Raw genomic sequence first — 19,099 nt, forward strand, 5'->3', positions numbered from 1 at the left:
GTATACCATAGAAAGTATGCAAACAGGGGGTTAATTATACTTGATGCTAGCTTTTTTTTTGTCTCACACAAGGATCATGCGTCCATGTTTCCACTTTGAGGAAACACTTTATACTGTTTACATTTACTTTTTACACATAATGTTTACATTTATTTATCTATTGGAGGGGCCTCAAATGGAGCATTCTGTTAAACCATGCACTTATTTTATTAGATATATATTTATACAGTAAATCTATATTTCTCTTAATATGTTTATTACATATATTTATCGTAATATATTTATCTTTCAGTTCCAGAGGAACCACAAGAAGAAGCCAGAATTCAACCTCCTTGAAATATCAGGATGGAATTCAGATCAACCTTTTAGTTATAAAGCCCTTTGGGCTTATATCAGACTCATAGTCAGAAGAATACCATTCTCAGAGCCAGCTCAGCTGCAACCCAAGACACAAGATAAGTATCTGCTCTCTTCAGATTTAAACTTCCACCATGGAAACACTATTAGAAATTTCAGCATCCTGAAGCTCCTAATTCTTTGGGCTGTCTCTCTTTTCAAAAAAGCAAACTGGAAAGCAATCTTACCAATGGCGGGGTCAAAATCGCGTGTTGTGTGTGGACACACAGGACAGCACTCTCCTGGAGGCACCTGTGGGTTCTCACACTCCAGCACATCTTGACACTGGATTTCATCGCAAAGAATCGCTCCGTTGTCACAGACGCAGATTTGGCATGCTGAGGGCTTCCAGATATCCCTGTTCAGGTACACCTGGCCATTCTGAGTGCAGGCTATTTCTTCAACATCTTCTCCTAGATAGGAGAGAGAACAAACACTACATTTTCCAACTGTGAAATCAAAGGAGGAATAGGTCTGGACAAAGAAATATCACATCTGGAGGTAAGCAGCATCCCATACACAAAGAAAACAGTCCCCCAGCATAGCTGAATGTGATATTGAGGACTTTTAAACGTCAGCCATCTTAAATGTCTTTCTTCTTTTACCACCTTATTTCTTGACCAGAAAGAAGTAAAATAGAGTCAACATGAGTGCACAAACCAACCACAGTATCAAATGAACATTGCCTCCCGAGTCTCTGGAAGCCCTTCTGATCAGTGGGGTACTAACTGTGTTGAGGAACTCCTGCCACGTGTCTGCTCTTTTGAACTGTTGTGCGCAGGGCGTTGGGCATATCTTATTGGGGACAGGAACCTTCAAGACTTCTGCACAAGACAGCATAGGCTACCTGCTCCCTGCTGCAGGTACCTTACACAGCCAGACTTACGGCAGTGTTGAGCAGACGTGGCAGTGTTTATTGATAAGAAAAAAAAAATCTCATTTATTGGGGTCCAGGTGTAAGGTAAAACCAACATGGAAGAATTCAAACTTCTAAAGATGACAGTCAGGCACTGTCCAGTGGCCCCAGCAGTCTCCCCTGCAAGGGTCCTGGCAGCAGTGTCTCCAGCAGAGTGGAGAGGATCCTCAAACTGCTCATTTGGCTCAGTTTTAATACTCCAGCTGGTCAGGGCCCTACATGATTACCCCAGCACATGCGTAAGTTATTGCTATGGATATGTATCAACTACACACGAAATACATCTCAAGTATTGTAACTGTCTATGAAAGACTATCCCATGTGGCCATTTAAATGGGAAGAGCATTGACTGACTGTATGCACAAGTCCTCTCTGCGTACATATTCACACATTTCTATGGAGGTCATTCTATTTTATTGAAGTTTCATATGTCATTTTTAACCTAATTCGCCCTGTTCACAGAAGGTTTATTTTCTTTCTTGTCTTAATATTATCCCTTTTCTCTCTTTTCCTTGAATTCCAAATTAAAATAAATTTCTTACTAATTATTGGAAATCTACTTAGAACTAATTTCTTACTAATTATTTAGAAATCTAGTCAGTAGAGATTTTGCTCTCTCCAAGCAATCTATTGTCACCAAGGTGGAAAAAATTCTCTGGGTTGAATTAATAACTTAGAAATTTCAAAAATTTCCCCATTTGACTGATGGCAGCATTTAAGGGGCCAAAACATCTGTTTAGGTACTGTTCTAGCCATACTTAAGTCTATGCCTTTGTTCTTTTTCTACTTTGTAGGCAAATACTCCAAATACATGGATTTTTTTTTTTAATTAATGAAGTCAGTATATCTCAGTATACCTCCCTAAGAACAAAATATATCTGAAAGAAAATTTATAAAATCAAGTGGAAACTTTTCTTTAGGTATCCAACCTTTTACAGAATGACCTATCACTAAGAAATTTTTTCTCACTTTGGCCCAATGAAGGTTTCGTCCTCTAAATGAACACAAACACCCGCAGAATCAACAAAGTGTCCCCAGGCTGCCCCTACAAAATGGGTCACAAAGAATCCAGTTAAAACCATCATCTGAAAATGCAAAAAACAAGACAAAATAGATTTTTAACTACTACAAGACTAGGAATAGAGGCAAGTATAGATAGAGGACACATCCGCTAGTAAAAGATCATGACCATTATTTTTTAAGAAAACCTGTTGTTAGCATAAAAATTAACAGCTCTAAGTACAAGGACAGTTTCACTGTTCTATGCATTTCTGTCCTAATTTAAACCAGATGTAAACAGAAAATCACAAATGAATAAATACGAACAGATCTGGGATTTCAGCTTCATGCCTTAACTCAAGTCCACTTACTCCATCAATGTCAAAGCTCGGAGAAATGGAGCAGATGTGTCATTAACTGTTGCCTGCCACCACTAACTTCTGCAGCTTTCTAGCAGACACCAAAATCCAAATTCATACCAGGTCAGCTCCTCTCTGCAACTGCTTTATCACATCAACTGACAAACCGATTCAAAGGGGTGCTGCAGAAGCTCAGGAGGAAATGTTTTCAGTGTGAAGTAAAGACATCAACCAAGTGTGCTGTACAGTCCATTTATGACATTGTGAGAATCATTTTCCAAACTGCAGATTGTATTTTGGAAAGCACTTTTCTTGCTTCTCCCTTGTGTGCATGACATAATGCGCTGTCTGACATATTTAGCCTTTTCCCCCCAGATGTCTGGCATATGGTCTATATCTTCCTTAATGTATCACCCGCAGAACTCATTGTGCCGTTCAGGAGAGCAGCAGTTTGCATAAATGAAATTTCTAAGTTACTGAGCCCAAAGTCAGCATTCTGTCATAACTTCAAATAAACCACATGGCAATTGCTTGAGCAAATCAGAGCCGAGCCAGATGGTGACCAGCCCCTGCCTGGGTCCCACTCAGCAGCTGAGAAAGGGGCAAAGACAGGGGAAAAAATGCATACCAACTTCTGGAAGTGTACTAAGAAGTCTGTTTTCCTACTGGATTGCAGATATGCTTATAAAAACAAAACAAACAAAATCCCCAAACAAACAAACAAACAAAAAATACTGCTTGAAAACGTATTTTTTTTTATTTTAAATCCTCTGATTACGTTTGGTGCTTCTAGGTTTCCTTTCTGCTGTGACTGCATTACACTGTGCTACCTAATAAGAGCAGCGATTCCAAAGCCAATTCATTCTACAAGAGCATTTTGACATTTTACTCTCAGGCCTGAACTGCTGGCATGTTATCCATCTACATCCAGACCAGGAAAGGCAGCAAAGGAAATTGTTCTACCATTTCCTCCCTGGTTTGCAAATCTGCAAGTTTTTTTAATTACAAAGACCAAGTTACAAACTCCTTATGCCACACATTCTTCCTACCTTTGCAGTTGTAACACAAGGTGCTGAATGGCTTCAGAAGCAGCTTTGGAAATTCTCAATGTGGCAAAACAATCTGCTACCCCATTAACTGATTCCTTTCTCACCAACAAAAAGTACAAATCTAATGGGTTTTGGACCTGACTAGCGAATCTACAGGGTTGCGAATCCATTGAAGTCATTGAAAATGAGTTTCAAAGCAGTCTGCAAATATAAAAGGCAAGGTAGAAGAAATACACTATGATGTTTTTAAGGACTCATTCATGAGCTGCACAAAGGACCTTCATGAAAGAGGATTTAAATGAAAAGCACAATAAGTACAATGCAATTATTTTTCTGCTATATATTGATCTGTTGGAGCATCAGTTCTTCTTTAAAGAACTGCTTGATCAGAAGTCAAATAGCCAGTTATAGCTAGCAAACTAAATCATCATACTTGGAGTCTATGCATCAACAGTTAGGAAGTAAGAATCCTAACATATGCAGTCACACACACGTCCAGTTTTGTGACAACATTGAAATTGGACTAATTACCGGGGGGGGGGAACCCCATCATAGCCACTAGATGGCTGTCAAAGCCTGTCAGTCATCACCAGCAAGTGCTAAAAGAAGTTTACACACAGTAAAGGTGTGCAAGGCACACCCTGCTTTGGGCATTTTATGCTGAGCTTGTTTTCCTCTCAAGGAAACATCTCTCAACAAGCAAACAAGGCAAGTGTTTTAAAAGACAGCACATGAAACCATTTCAATCTTGTACCACTATATATACATAATTTTGAAAACAACACCTAAAAATTCACTGCTGCTTGGTTTTCTGTTTAAAGTTACTCCATATTATTGTACCCTTATTGCTTTTATTCTGTTTTACATCTTGCATGTGAACAATGAATATAAGGCCTGGGCATGGAAGAAGCTGGAATACAATGAAAGAAAGAAAATGACACCGTAAAAAGACAAAATTAAGCAGGAGGGGTGGGATGAGGGAACAAATTGTCTTAAGTATAAATATTTTATAAATATTTTAAAATAAATTTATAAGAATGGGGAGAAAAAGAAAGACTGCTCCACATGTGCAAACAGAGAGGCTTGCTGAATCTGACATCTTAAGGCCTTATTTCTCCTTGCAGATGTGTCCTCAAAGCCCCCAAAATATACTCTCCTGTTACCTGTCCCTGCTTATAGACAATATAATATGAAAGCAATCAACCACCACTCAGATGGCAGGTATATGATGAAAGGAATAGACCTCTCAACGCCCTACTCGGGAAAAAATGGCCTGGGCAAAACTTGCAGATACGTAGGTTTTCTGCAGACATTTACAGCTTCAGTTCACAGATTAAAGGGTAAAGGAAAGAAAAGGATTTGACAGCAAAGTAGCTCCATTTCAATGCATTTTTACTAGTCCTACCAATGCGATAATTAAAGGAGCCTAAAGGCTGAGAGACCTACAGCAGCACAGAACATAGTCTAACAAAGGCAGAAAAGATGGTGCCTGGTGTTGAAAGCATAGTATGCCAGTTTTATGCTTGCTTCTGCTGAGAGAGACTTCTTGATGCAAACTGTAACCAAACCCCAATGCCTTTGCGTTGCTTAACATAAAAAGACTAGAACCACAGAGGTATAGTTATTCAATGAAAAAGGGTTGGAAACAAAACGGCTCGTGCAGGTTGCTTCTCATCCTTTGTCATCCTGATGCTCGTTTATTAAAAGTGTAAGGAAATATAAGATGGCATAGATACAGTGGCTTTTATGTTTTAAAAATATCTGTAATATGAAAAGCTGAGTTTCAGGTCATGAATTACAGAATTTAATCCTGCTGATTCACAAGGCAGAGGTGCAGAAGTAAATCAAAGTGAAAGACGATATGTGCTAACAACCCCTTTGCAGCTGTACTGTTGTGCATGCGTATGGACTGTCAAGAGAGGGACAAGAGGAGCTTGGTGTTAATAATGTTTGATTGTCAGCCTGCTGCAACAATAATGGAGGGCTTGATCCAGTTCCAATTAAATCAATGGGGAAAAAGTCTCATTTACTCCAATCAGAATCATGTAGTATGTTTTGTTTATCTTCCGATAACTTTTTTTTGAGTAGTAATAAGTAAAATACTATCCAAATTACCATACCATGTAAATTACAATGAAAATACCAATTATTCTGAAAATCAGACACTTTCCAGGAGTGCTGATAAATACGAAACCTATTTTGCATTTGTTGCACAAAAACAATTCTTGTTAATAATGATAAACACACAGAGTTTACTTTAGTACTTTACAGTTACATGCATGAGGGTGAACAATAAAAGACTGACCTGATTCACAATTCACTTAGTATTAAATAATGGATTGTCAAAATGAAATCAAATTTGCATTCAGACATTTCCATTCAGGATACATCACATATCTCAGTAAACTTTAGATAATACCTACAGTACAACCATGTGCTTAAATCCAAATCACTCAGCACACTCTTGAAAACACTGACCACTAACAAGATCTGTAATGCAATGTTAATGCACCAAAGGTTACAGAAGAATAATGTTCTCTCAGCAGCTTCAAATTCAGTTTAAGTCTTCCTGCATGGCCAAGAGAACAAGCAATGAATGACACGCACAAGAGTATCACGCAGAGGATTTATTCATTACACGACTGTCTCAAAGAATAACTAGCATAGATATTCATTGGTCTAAAATAGTATGACTTTCTCAATGTCTGTGGCTCTGTGTTGTTTACGACAGCTGAAGGTCCCGATGAACATTTCAGTTTGCATTTCCCCACTGGCTTTCTATGGAAATGAGGCTGATGTGGTACTACTGGCTGCACTGTGACACTGGTGTCCCCAAGCCCATTTGATGATCCCAATGGCTGATTTCAACCCAGTTTGGCAGAGAGCTTGTGAGAGACCAGGTCACTAAGATAATTGTGCCCCTGCAAATTTTTTGAACATACAGAGTTAGGAAAAGTCTTGGATTTGCATACTTCAAAAACACTTAGTTAAGCTAACTCACCAGTTATCCCATGAACGAAGTTGGATGTCAGCATGTTTTTACATTGGTTAACAGGTAGGCTGGCTGGACACATTGCCTGGTGCCTGCAGAAGGATAGGGTGAAGGAAGCCTGATCTGCCAGCACTGCTTAGACAAATACTCTCAGATGACAGTAATCAAGCCTCAAGCAGGAAATAAAATTACTTCCAAATGTCCAAGGCTGCAAACAGATTGTAATGGGGAGGCATTCAAGGCACGCCTGAGAAAATACTGTCACAGATTGCAGCAGCTGGAGCCAGTAAGTCAAAAGCTCAAGTCCGCAGTGGGGTGCCTGGTCTCTGCTGGAGCCCGCAATGCCACAAATGCCCTGCCTGGACTTTGCCATTCAAGGTAGTTACAGGGAAGCCAGTTCAGCTATAGCCACCTGCACTACAGTTTTCTTTCTGACTCGGGGCAGAAAAAGCCTTAAAAGAGTGTTTATCATGGCAAATTATTATGTTTTATTATTTCAAAAGAGGTTTGATGCAACAGAGATCATTCACTTTTCTAGGCAAAGTGTTAGAGCTCATTCTTGACTCCGGGATGACTTTTTAAGCAGAATCACTTTCATTTGCTTGAAGACAGGCTGGTCCCACAGAAGCAGTAGATTCTTTTGGTGGAGAGCTTACAAAGAGAACATGCTGCAGGACCATTTCAGTCAGTGGAGGCAGAACAGGGCCAGGGTTCAGCACTACTGAACGCTCACAAGTTCAGCAACATAGGCATTGTCTTTAACATTAAAACTGAATTAAAACTGCAATTAACACATTCCCCAAAACATAAGAGGCTTATTTCTGGAAGCGAACACAGCCCAAGGGTGAGAATTCTGCCCAACCAGCGGCTACTACAAATTAAAGCAAACCTTATCAGGACATGAGGAACTGTGCCTGATATATTTAAACCTAAGTCTAGAATAGCGAGATTACAATGAAAATGTAATATTCTTCTACTGTCTACTTTGGCTCACTATTCTAGAATCCATGAATGTTTGATTTTGGTCTTTCCAAAATCTAGACTTGGACTGCTGTGCATCAGTAAAAACCAATGCATTTTGGCTGTGAAGAAAATTCTCTCAGCTGTTTCCTTTGCCAGGATCAGTGAGACATGGTTTCCACTCACAGTCCATTTGGATTCTTGTAGGAAACCTATCAGTGATTCGCAAGAAGTTGTCCAGCCAGCAAGAAACCAAGTGCCCAAGCAATAAGCCGTGCAAGGTAACATTGCACTGTGTCAGTCAGGTTCTGAAACAACCACTTCTTGTTGGTCCCAGCACTGACCCTTGAGGAATGTCATCATTATCTTGCCACCAGCTGGACTTTGAACTGACAACTGTTACTCCTTGAACTCAACAGCCCCACCAGGTTTTCATTCACCTGAATACGGGACTGAATAATTCCCCAATATGCCTATGGATGCTATGGGAGATAGTGTCAAAAGTCTTACTAAACTACAGGTAAACAGCATCCACCCCTCTTCCCGTGTTCACCGAGCCAATTATCTCACTGCAGAAGACAATCAGATTTAACCAATTCAATGGCAAAGGGAAAAATTCTTAAATATATAGCCCCTAACTGCAGTCTGATCTTCTCTGCACCCTCTATCCGAACTCCTACAAGTTTCACTGTTCTAGCTTCACATGTGCTATAATACTCAAAGTCTAACTGATAAAATAACCATGCACTGCAAAAGAACTGGTTTGCTTTCCTTGTTTTCTAGGATTTAGCTCCTTTGAAGTCAGAAAAAATGCGTATGGATGTCTTTTCTTATTACATCTTAGGCTGTTGCCTAAACATCCTCGTTCTTTGAAGCAATACACATCAAAGTTCAATACAAACCTATCATTACACACTGCCTTTTCCACAAAGATTTCTACATTGTGGTTTGGAAAGTGGACTCATGTAATACCCTAAATGCATCCTTGCTGGCTAATATCACCCTCTTTTCCAACTAAAAATAAAGATCTGTAATTAGTAAGAAAATTCAATTCCATAATTAAAAATCTGTGCATTCCAACAGGTTCAGCATTTCAAACTGAAGCAAAAACTTCCCCATGTTTGGGTGGAGTAGGAAGGTATCGCTGGAAAGCTATGCTCAAAATATGCTATTTGTAAAGCAAAGCTATTCATTTGCTAAAACTCTGGGCCTCTGAGAAATTAAAAAAGAGGACTGGTATGCAAGCAAGTCTGTAAAAATTCCAGCAACAAAGCCTCTGTTTCTTTTTTGCTGCCATTACCTTTGCCACATTTCAGACAGCCCAGTCAGCAACTTCTGGTTTCAAGATGACATGGAACAGGCACTGGCAGCCTTCAGGGCATCCTAGCTGTTTTCTGCCCAGCATCAGGGATGAAGGTTATAGAGGAGCAGCCTAGTTTTAAGCGTAATCTAAAGTCAATCATGTGCCTGTGTGTGAGGAAGAGATGGTGATTTAGGTGCATTTCACGTCCAAAAGAAAGTTTAACTTCTACACAAGTTAAACTTATTTAGTACTTACAGATATAGGAGCAATGAGCAGTTTCCTTCTTTCAGTGCCTAAAAATAACAATGTCAGTAAGTAACAAGTGAGCACAGCTCAGTTAATTTCAATAAAGATTAAGAATGAGAAAAGCCTTGAGACTGAATATAAAAGATGATTAGCACTGGTCATGAGTGTTTCTACATTTTTGTTGTTGTTGTAAAGCATTGAATTACTGAAATATCAAGGAAGGTTCTTTTATTAGATACATCTACTTGAAAACTTGTCATTTTCAGGATGTTTGAAATTACCTATTTCAGTCAAGCAAACATTGAGGTTTGCTAGAGAGATCTTTTTACCAAAAAAGCCTTGTAAGGAACAGACATCCAAATCAAGCTGAAGAAAAATGTTTTCATTATCTGACCCAATTCTAACTTTTTCATCAAGACTACATCATGAGGCCTCTCCAAAGTCACCTCAGTTCATCCTGGCTGGCTAAGGAAAGCCCAGATATTTATAAAGCAGCTTCCTCTCAGGCACAAGCTGGTGGTTATACTACAAATCCCAAGATGTCTTCAAGTAGACTCTCATATCTGCAGACCAGCACACTTTCATTTAATTCCTACTAGAAAAAGGATAGAGCTAGGCCAGGGGAAGAATATCCTTACTTCATTTTTCAGGGTGTTGTATAACTTCGTTAAATTCAAGAAGGTAGTCAAACAAAACCCGGGTTCTATTTGCCTTTTTGCAACAGTGGGAAATCCTAAAATTAAGATTGTTAATGTTAGTAAGGCATTAATGTTAATAAGGCATGGTAAGAAAAATCCAGTATGAAAGAAGAATTAGAGGTATCTTTGCCTATCTGGACACTCTCTGTTGCTGTATTTTTATTTCTATTTAAAAGTATTTTTATTTCTATTTCATTTTTAACTTGGCTTGGCTAATGTCCCACTTCTTGGTCCATACATATTAAAAAAGAGCATTTAAAAAGACACCAAATGTTAAAGAAACAAACAAACAAACAGCCAGCAAAGAAGAAATTCTATCCACCCCGTCACTTAGATGCATAATGTTGATAAATGTTCTTTCAAGAGACACATACCATCCATTACTTTGCTCTCCTGCAGGATTACGGTTTCTGGGACAGAGGAAATGAAAGGCTTTCCTGCAGACTGTCCTGCTCTTATTCATTGGATATCCTTCCATACTTCAGGGATGAAGCATTATGAACTTTTGTCAGGCAAAGAGTCCATACTAAAAAGGTTTTGAGTGAATTTAAATTCAAGTAGGGATGAGTAGTTTAAAACAAACCAGCCACCATCACCTCCAGCTACTGTTTGCTTTGAGCTTAACCTACTTTCTATTTCCCTTAGTTCCTCCTTTCAAAAATATTTCATCATTTTTCAGATCTTTTTCATTTTATCCTACTATTGTTTCTTTGATATGAGCCTTTAAAAGCCCAAGCACCCAAGTTACAAGAACATTTTTTTCCAAAGCAAAGCTCTACAAATACTGACAGCAGTTAACTCTCACAGCAGAGTTAGGAGCTGCAATCAGGCGCACATAAGCACATAACAACGTTGTTTATTTTCTCTTTTGTAACAGAAGTCTCCATGAGTTTGAGAGAAGAATCCATGTCTATGGGATGCAACTTAGATATTAGACTTGAGATAACTTCCAGAGAACAATTCTGGGTATATGCAGACTCTAAGGTGACAATGTCCCACTGCTGGTGTAAATACTCAAGACTTTCATTGCACTCAGAAATCTGTATAAACAACATACAGCATCCTGATTTACAATTAGGCTTTATATTATGTTTATGTTCAAGTCCCTTAAGAGGTGGCTTTATTGACCAAGTCACAACTCACATTTGTTTGTTAAATAAGACCGGAGTCTAGGTTCAAATTAATATGTTTTGCCTACTGAAATCCATTTAATGAGTTTGGGATGTTGTACTTCATTATGATTATCAAGAGCATCAGCAAAAGTACTCATATTTCTTGCACCTGAAGAAAAAGGCTGGATATATGGTGTTGCATTCGCAGCTGATTCAAGGAGTCAGAGCTCTGAAAAATCAGTAGCTGTCAGTAAACTGGATCTTCTCCAGTTCATGCCGGCTAAAGATTCTGACTTTCAGTCCCTCAATCAGCATCTGTTTTTTACATAGATATCTATCATTCTGTTCTGTGAAGTTCCCAGAGGATTAGAAATAGCTGGCATCTATCCACAAAATAAACCAGAGGTTTGTGATAATTCCAGAACACAGTGTCCTATTGCTATATTTATTCACACTAGTGAAGAAATGTAATATTTCCAGTGTCCTTCCCCACCAATGGTCTGTGCTAATGCAGCTACTCCCAACAATCTTTCATGCAAATGAGGCCAAATATGTCATTGCTATATTACTTTTAAAATATCATTAGTCCTGCCAGGTTAGCAGGCTCATACATAGAATCAAATTCATTAATGGCTTGATAACATTAAATATTTTTTTTGAAAATAAAATGCACTACAGGAAATAAGGAGTGATTATTTTAGATATTCAAGATGCACATTAGTGCTTTTTTGAGACAGACAGAGCACCCTCAGGGATGAGTGTGCAGCAGTGGTGCTGACATGGATGAGCCACATGACTGAGCTGCACAGGCACAGAGGCAAGATGTGAACAACACGCCAGACTCTGTCCCATGTGTGCAGTGAGCCCAAGCTCTGGATCACGCCAGGCAGAATTATCATGTATATGTGCTGTGCCCAGACCTTCCAAATAGTCCATGAAGGGCCAGTCCTCAAGAGCAGATTTTTAACTGTCTTAAAGCATAATGTAACTTTTTTCTTGAATAAAACAGTAATCTAAAAGTGAACTGTTAACACACCAATGAACATCTCCTAGGTAGAGTGTTATGCTGCCTGGCTGTTTTCAAAAATTCATGTGAGAGTTCAAACTGTCAGTAATATTGCAACATATACCAGAGATGGATGTAATAAAACAGATTTATTTTTTATCCTAGACCACCCACAAGACTTTCTTCATACCTTCTGCAGGCTTTCAGCACTGAGTTGGCAGCACACTATGAATTAATTCTTCTTCACTGTTATTCACCAGGGCCTTATTCAAGGGTTAAAGCAAAACCCTCCAAGACTTATGGTGTCCTAACATCTACCTGTTGTCATGATTGTGACCATCACTCATGACATTGCATTAAATGAGCAAAAGAGAAAAACAGACAAATTTTCACAGACTAATGACACAGAACATCACTCTTAGCTTGTGCGAAGAAGTCCAGTTGCACCGAAGTTAGTGGATCACCATCACCACTCTCACTGTTACAATAGCTCTTCAGCACACTCAGCTGCTGAGCCATTTTTTAAAGAAGTGGGTGCATAGCCATTTTAAAAACTGCAAAATGAGATGCATGTCTAAGTCTGGTCCTCTGTGTTGTATCTCTGAAGAACTACTAAAACTCATGAACTGAGAGAATATAAAATGAAATATAACTTTTTGCCTCTGGCAATGAAATATGCATAAATTGATATATTAACTGCCTGGTATCACAAGGGAAAACTATCCTCCATAAAACTCATTCTTATCGTGTCAGCAACTGCACTCCTGTACATCACAGACATTGAAGAAGAGAGCGAAATATTTTCATAGTGATGAGTTTGACAAAAAAGATAATAACCACCTTATTGGAAACAGATGGTTTACACTGCTATGCTATAGATAAGGTTGTGTCAGCATTTCCATAAAAGGCCTCCCCGTTTCCAGCAGTTTTAAAGCTGGCAGGAAACATTTCTAAATCAACTAACAAGATACAATTCCAGAAGTGACCTGGAAAAATTGGGGGAAAAGTCATTCTTGAGCTAACACTGGAAAAGAGAGCAGGCATTTTGGGGTCCGACTGACAGAGAAAGTGATAGTATCCCAGCAGTCCACTGGTTTCTACCAGAAACAAGTCACTATGCAAGGTCATATCCCAGGCTGCTTCTGTGGATCTCAGTAGCACAACTGCAATGACTTCACTGATGCAGGATCATAACACCCATCACCTCTGTCATGTATGTACAAATATGCATATACATTTTATGAATAGTTGGAAACCAAGGATAAGACCTTTTAGAAACTGAAAATAACACAGGAAAAATAGCTATTTGGGATAGATGGAAAAGGTTAGGTCCTAAAAAGAAAATAAATAAAGATTTGTTGAATTGATGAGCTGTCACAGATTTCAGTACTGCTAAAACAAAGCCCAAATTAACAAACAGCATTCAGATACATTTCAGAAAATAGTAGTTCAGCTTTACCCTTCCCAAAAACATTTAAGTGCTTTGATCAAGAACTGATAATTACCTAGGACAGCTTAATGTATATTGCTAACTGTAACTAATGAAAATTAACAGATTTTTTTTTTATCACCTGTGTAAAAAGTAAATATTACAGTGACCCTCTTATCACTCAGTTCCGGATCCAACCCAGAATTTAACATTATAGTAGAGACGCTTCTAATTTAACAATCACAAAACCATTTTTAACTTCATTAAATTTGAATCAGGCTTTCCTTTGCACACTCACACAATTCACTTCACATCAGCCAGGTCTCTGTTCTTCTTGTGCTAGAAACTTTGGGGTATTCAAATTTCCTCCTATATTTGGACCACAAATCCTTTCTCGACAAGGAATTTGCTCATTACTTGACAGGAGACTTTTTGATGGGGTTTATTTCTGGTTGATGGGGTGTTTTGTTTTGTTTTTTTTTTACTGTTGTGGAATGCACTGAAAAGGAAACATAAATTACACACTGTCAATGTGACAGATTAAATTTGTATCAGATGCTGTGCGTTACTGCAGTTATTCTCATACATAAAACATGAGAATATACAAAGGTTACACCACCTAAATCTAGGTAATAGCTTTATAAAGATAAATATATATCTATATGTTAATATAGATATAATATTAGATATCTTATATTAATATTATCTAGAGAATTTTTATATCTACTCAGATCCTTTAAGTATCTGGGACCCCCCCCAAAGGAGGCAATTTTTAGAAACTTGAAGACTGATGCTTTTTTTTGGGGTGAATGAGAAATCAACAGAGCATTGAGCTCTGTGACTTCTGGCAGTGGGTAGGCTCCTGTACAATTCTGTACCAGTAAGTGTGAACATAAGAAACTGCTATAAATTTGCATTTACTTTGGGGCACAGGGTGAATCTTCCCTGTTGGATCTACTGCAGGACAAATGGGGAGAAGTTTACTTCCAAGATGAGATGCACCCCACTGTGCACAGCTGATAAACTGCTATCTACACAGAAATTGCTATTATTGAATTTTAATACAATAGTCATCAATTTAGAAATCTAGTAATTTAAAACTACTATGTAGTATATTTTGCAGTTTTTTCCAATTTAATTTTCTTCTACCAGGAGCAAATATATGAGGTGAAAATGTGTCTTTCTTTAACATCAGCAGTATGTCTTAGTGCTAAAAACATATTATGCCAAAAGAAAGATTACTCCTTGGGCACTACAACGTATACTTTCATTTTCTGAAATTATCTGGTATTATTCAGAAGACAGTGATTCAATAGACCTGTATCATCAAGGTCTGGGGATGCAAAATATCCTTTCAATGTATTAGAAGAACAACGTAAGTTATATCATTTCAAGGCTGACCCACACAGCACCATTCTGCATGTTTGGCTACAACATCTTAACAAGCAGAAAGCTATAAACTGAGTTCAGAAGCAAACCTCACTAGGAGGCATTCCTTGGACATCAACACTGGAAGAATATAAACAACCTTGTTGTTTCAGGGCCCCTTACACTCTTGATGTTAAGCAGAGCAGCGTAGTTTACACTCAGTACAGTCCATAATTCAAATATAACAACTTACAAAAGCACATAGCTCAGAGATTGCTTGTACTTTGTAGAATCTTTCCAATGAATCAGAAAGGTGATCACCGATTGAGATACAGTTATGACACTAATAAAGGACCAATAATAAATAAATATGAAAAGTCAATTCTAAAAAATAATCTTCTGTAGCTGCTGAGTATCTGGCCATGGAAACTAGTTAAAAAACTTAGTATTCTTCAAAGTTGAATACAAGACCCAGAAATACCTCCACTCATTAGTTCGTATTTGTTCATCAGGAAAATATAGAATCCCTACATATTAAAAAATATACTATTTCATAGAGATGGTTACAAAGGATCAAACTGAAATTATTAAACTGTAAAATCATCTTAGACACTGGCATTTATTGATTCTACTGTACAACCTGCCACATGGGTTAAAAGCCTTGGTTTGATATAGATCAGCTCTGTATACTATTAAAAATATCCATAGAAACCAGGTTCTCCACAATGCCTATAGAGTATTCTGTAATTACATTTCAAGATCCTATTCAAATGATATTTCAGTTAATGATATTCACCTAATCTCTTCTTAATTATTATGTTAGTAGGCCACACATTGCTCATTTTTAAAGAAACTATATTAAATATGTAATTAAAACTAAGCGTACTGATTGGATTCTGAACAAATGAAGCTATTCGCCTCAAAAATAATTGCAGCTCTTTATAATTTCTTAGTTTGCTGACATGTTTGCCCCATTGGAAGCTATCTTCATTACATGCAATTAGAGCAAAGAAACAAGTTACAAAAAACGACAGAAGGCAGGAGGCGGATCACTCAAGGCTGATCTCTTGTGTGAGACCTGGGCATCTGCACCTCATAGTACTCAGTTTAGCAGCAGTTCCAGGACTCTTCAACAGGCCAATAAAGTTATTTGTAAAACAGCTGGTGTGTGTACATGAGAGAAGAAAACAAACACCACCACACCACAGTCTGACCACCATTACAGATGCAGCCTTCTTCCCAGATCCAGCTAAATACCACTGAAGAACATCCACTAAATCTCCCTGAAATTAATTGGAATCCTCTCATCCTCTGTAAGAGGCTCCACAAGCTGCTAAGTTTGAATGGGGTCAGCTCCAGACCCCTGACCAATATGATGCAATAACCAAATTATAGTCAGCCTTCAAGTAAAAAATGTAACACTAGGACAAGATTTCTGGTACATATGAATATTGATATAAAGTAACAATTTTCAAATTCTGAGGTACAGAAATCACTGTTGAGCTTCAATGCTTTCACTGAGGCACAAAAGGAATAATAAAGATCACGTCACAGCAGGAGTGGAACAGTGGATAACAGAGATGATACTTTTCAGTATACATCTCTGTTAAATATTAAGCAAATGTGGAGGTTCCAAGACTTCCATCATGCTAAAGGACAGGACATTAGACCTCACAAGACATATCAGACCCCACTGACATTATCAAGAAGCACAGATGAGAACCTAATGTCCACAAGAACCTCACCTGTGTTTGCAAGGCTGCATTTCCCAATTACATAGATGCAAAACCATCAAAAGAACTAAAAGGCACCTTAAGAGTTCTTGAGAAGCTAAAAGAATGAGGCACACTAAGTTTTTTAATAATGATGTAATCAATAAAAACATAGTTTGGTCTAACACGGAATACTGGACTCAAGGGTAAAGTGGTGAGAATGAAAGAAGTGTGATATACAAAGGGAGAGACAGAGAATACACAGTCTGTCACTTTCAGCTCCAAATACAAGAATCCAAAAAATTAATCTTGATGCAACAGAAATTATTATTATATATAGCTATATATATTTGGCCAACATGATTTTTTTATTTTTAGTCCAAACTATATAATTTTATAGGGGGCTGTTGTGGTGCTATGGAATAAGTACTTCACTTAAATACTTTGGAAAAAATACTATTTAAATACTGAAGAAAAGCTCTGGGGTGAAACCCATGGCTTGCACATTACCATCTTACTGCCTTCTTCATAGTGGTGAAAGTCCCTCTTCATTCAGAGCGACCATTTAGGTTTGACTCTCCCAAATTTTTGCATTCAGTGTGTATGTCCTATATATTTATTACCATACATAGAACTGAGCAAGGTTTACTCCATGTTCTGAAACCGCTGCTTCATCCTGAACTTAATGCATATAGCACAGTCTTTGATGTATCTATATTATAATACTCCTTTCAACATGTGGGAACTTTCTGGTCTCCACAAAGGGGGAAATTATTTTAACTCAGCACCAGAGATTTCACCTCAGATAATAACAGAGGGAAGCAAAACTTCATTAAATCACATTGGACTGTGAGAAAACATCCTCTAAGATTAGAAACTGAGGGACTTTACAGGATGTTAGAAAAAAGCCATCAATGATACTCCTCTGCATTTTCATAACTTGTGATTTCTATGCATTTCTCAGCACATGGGACACTACAGGATAACTAACTTGAGCCTAATTCACAGCAGCTACTTTGTCATCTCCTGATGAGTCCAAAGAGAGCAGCAGAGGAGGGCATCTTCAGGGCTGTAGAATGTTCTGCCTCGCCAGATCCTCCCACAAAGCCTGAAGAGCACAGAGCCAGCGGGACGTTGAGCCCGCACTACAGCACACTGCCCTCTCAACAGTCAGCTCACTAGGCTGCATGAATTAACTGTTCTTTAATGACTTCATTAGACTGATCCCTTTTTTTTTTACTTTTGCTTGTTGCCACTTCAGTATGTAAAAGCCTCCATATATACAAACTGGTTATTTTCAAGAAAAGTCACATTTATTAGACTGTCACCATAGGCTTTGCAGGATATCTTTAAAGTGTGAGTTAATAAAACTCTGAAACACTGGGTACACAGAAATCTATTTTTAAAAAAATCCAGAAACCAAGATGTTGTCCTGTGGTTACTAAGACCCATCAGAGACTTCAGATCTCACAAAGCAGTCCAAAAGAAACTCGACAAGAATGAGAGACAGATAACTAATGACTTTTCCAATACAAAACAAAGCCACATATTGTCCTCTAAATCGCTCTACTGTTACCCGTGCTGAAAAAACAGACAAGTCCATTTCCAAACCAAACCTTAAAATCTCGTTTAATTATTCTTCAATTATTCTCTCATGCTTCATGAGATCTGTTCTGAAAGCTTTAAAACTAAAACTGAATCTTCTAACAAAGTATTTTTGAGAAGTAACTAAGCTGTGTTTAAAATAGCATGATTGTGTTTGTTTAAGGTAAGATTAGCTCAATTTACAGCATGAGGAGATTTCAATTATTGCAGATGTATTTTTGGCTCCCCAATCCCCCCTGGTTCAAAAGCCACTCTGCAGCTATTGTTTAATTTTGCTTCAGTGAAACCTCGCATCAATACCTCCAATAAGCACTTTCACATGAATTTCCATCATCACAGAAAGCCTGTCAACCTCAAGAGACAAAAGAGCTTCTGTGCCACGTTTTGTATCTATTTTTATATCATAGGAGCTCATTTTTCTAGGCTCTAAGTGGTAGTTTCCTGGCAGATCCACCCACTCATACAGCAGCTTCTCATGGTGAACACTTCAAAACATCCAGGCAAGTAATTATGGTTTAGCAAATATCAAAGCTCTCTACCTAAGGAAATCATTGGTCTAAGTTTTGCAACCTAAAGTTTTAGCACATGATCCATTTTCTGCTTCTACATTAGCTGTTCATACCAACATATATGAAAGGATGCCTCTGTGGAGCATTACTGCTGCTCAGTCTTGCATCTTCTTTTAAAAAGATAATTCCTTGTAATGGCACACTGCCAGGAGGTGATGGTTAAGAAACCAAACTATTAACACCATTTTTATCCTCCATTTTCCTTGCTCCGCCTATAGGTTTAGATTGCTTCAGTTGTCTCGTGACTAAGTATAATAAATACATCTAATGAAACTGTCCTCTCATCACCAAAACATTTAGAGTAAAATTTAAGAAGCTGACTACAGCAAGCAACGCTTTTTTTGTTTTGTTTTATGAAGGAGGCTGAAATATCACTTTGA

The 19,099-nt window shown here is 38.1% G+C and overlaps 1 protein-coding gene across 3 annotated transcripts in view; it reads right to left on the reverse strand.

Moving 5' to 3' along the window:
* The window catches only part of COL5A2 (collagen type V alpha 2 chain), a 187,042-nt gene that overhangs the window by 53,987 nt on the left and 113,956 nt on the right, over positions 1-19,099 (reverse strand). For all 3 annotated transcript variants that reach the window (XM_065069845.1, XM_065069846.1, XM_065069844.1), the window contains one exon: positions 577-809. Coding sequence is in view for 1 of the 3 variants with exons in the window: in XM_065069844.1 (XP_064925916.1) it covers positions 577-809 (233 nt within the window). In the remaining 2 variants the exon portion in view is untranslated. The remainder of the gene's footprint in view (positions 1-576; positions 810-19,099) is intronic.

This window comes from Columba livia, chromosome 7, assembly GCF_036013475.1.
Source record: "Columba livia isolate bColLiv1 breed racing homer chromosome 7, bColLiv1.pat.W.v2, whole genome shotgun sequence".
Taxonomy (NCBI): Eukaryota; Metazoa; Chordata; class Aves; order Columbiformes; family Columbidae; genus Columba; species Columba livia.